General features: G+C 42.2%; 1 protein-coding gene across 1 annotated transcript; it reads left to right on the forward strand.

Annotated features, from left to right (window-relative positions):
* The first annotated feature begins 257 nt into the window (after positions 1-257).
* LOC116015951 (UDP-glucosyltransferase 29-like) lies at positions 258-1,610 on the forward strand. Its single transcript, XM_031256117.1, has one exon. The coding sequence runs from the start codon at positions 258-260 to the stop codon at positions 1,608-1,610; it is 1,353 nt and encodes a 450-aa protein (XP_031111977.1).
* Positions 1,611-1,820: the final 210 nt, after the last annotated feature.

Here is a 1,820-nt window from a genome sequence, read left to right on the forward strand (position 1 = left end):
ATCAATGTCCTACTACTTTCTTTCAATCTTGTAACCACCTATTTAGAACAACGACAAATATGCCATTACACTTTTTTTGTTGTTATTACACCGCCAAAGTGTATAATCATATCATAATTGACTATTTATCTTTAGTGATAATCACAATTTCTATTATATTAAAATAAATGGAAAAACACCTATGCCACCTCTATATATGTACCAGCATATTGCCGTGCTAAAAATCGCATACTTCATCATCATATCATATCTTAACCATGGAATATAGAAACCAAACAAGAAGTCCTCTGAAAGTACTTATTTTTCCATGGTTAGCATATGGCCATGTAACCCCTTACTTTGAACTCGCCAAAAAGCTCTCCCAGAAAAACTTTAAGATCTACTTCCACTCAACCCCAGCCATCCTCGACAACATAAAACGAAACAATCCAGTTCTGGACGACAACATCGAACTCGTCGAACTCCGTTTGCCCTCCGGCGACGACCTCCCTCCTCACAACCACACCACAAAAGGGCTCCCCAAGTACCTCCTCGGCTCTCTCTTTCAAGCCTTCCAGGCCGCTAGATCAACCTTCCCAGACATACTAGATTACTGTTCTCCAGATTTAGTAATCTTCGACGGTTTCCAACCCTGGGTCCCGGATGTCGCGTCGTCGCGTAACATTCCGGCCGTCAATTACCTCATTATAGGATCCTCGGCGTTCTCCTACTTCTACCACACCACTTATACCTACAAGGGCACCTCCGAGCCTTTCCCATTTCCGGCAATCTATTCTCGGGATCACGAGAGGAAGAGCCTCAGCGTGCCCTGGGAGTCGGGGTTCATATTCAAGGGGATTGAGAAATCTTCGGAGATTGTATTGGTCAACAGCTGCGAGGAGATTGATGGGAAGTATATTGGGTACCTCTCTGAGCTATCCAAGAAGAAGATGGTACCCATTGGGCCGTTGATCCACATCGTCGAGGGAGACGATGCTAAGATCATGGAATGGCTAGACAAGAAGGAGGAACTGTCAACTCTGTATGTGTCTTTTGGGAGCGAGTATTACTTGAGCCCAGATGACATGGAGGAATTGGCATATGGTTTAGAGCTGAGTGGGGTTAATTTCATATGGGTGATTAGGTTCCCGGAGGGGGAACAAAGGAGTATAAATGAGGCATTGCCAAGAGGGTTTCTCGGGAGAGTGAAGGAGAGAGGGTTAATGGTAGAAAACTGGGCACCCCAAGCAAAGATTTTAAGGCACAATAATGTTGGAGTGTTTTTGAGTCATTGCGGATGGAACTCGGTGTTAGAAAGCGTGCACTTTGAGGTACCAATCATAGCCTTGCCTATGCATCTTGACCAGCCTGCTCATGCAAGGATGGCTGTTGAACTCGGGACTGCTTTGGAGATTCAAAGGGATGAAAATGGGAAGCTCAATAGAGAAGAGGTTGCCAAGGTTATCAAAAATGTTTTGGTGGAGGGAAACGTTAAAGAGTTGAGGGAAAAAGTTAAACAAGTGAACAAGAAAATAAAAATGAAAGGTGAAAAACAAATTGATGACGCTGTGGAAGTTCTCACCAATCTCTGCATCCAGTATAAGCAGCAACGAAATGATCATTTTGGTTGATCTGGGGTACGGAGTGAATTGTTGTATCTTTTCCTCTCTCTTTCTTTCTTTCTTTCTTTTTTTTTTAAAATGAAATTGAACTAGTCATTTTGCTCCTCAATCATTAAAATGCTTAGCTTGTTCTAGCAATATGCATTGAATAAAAGTTTAAATATTTTATGTACTTAATCATTAAATTATATATGATGGATACCCCTGAGGAGGGTACTA

This window comes from Ipomoea triloba, chromosome 4, assembly GCF_003576645.1.
Source record: "Ipomoea triloba cultivar NCNSP0323 chromosome 4, ASM357664v1".
Lineage (NCBI taxonomy): Eukaryota > Viridiplantae > Streptophyta > Magnoliopsida > Solanales > Convolvulaceae > Ipomoea > Ipomoea triloba.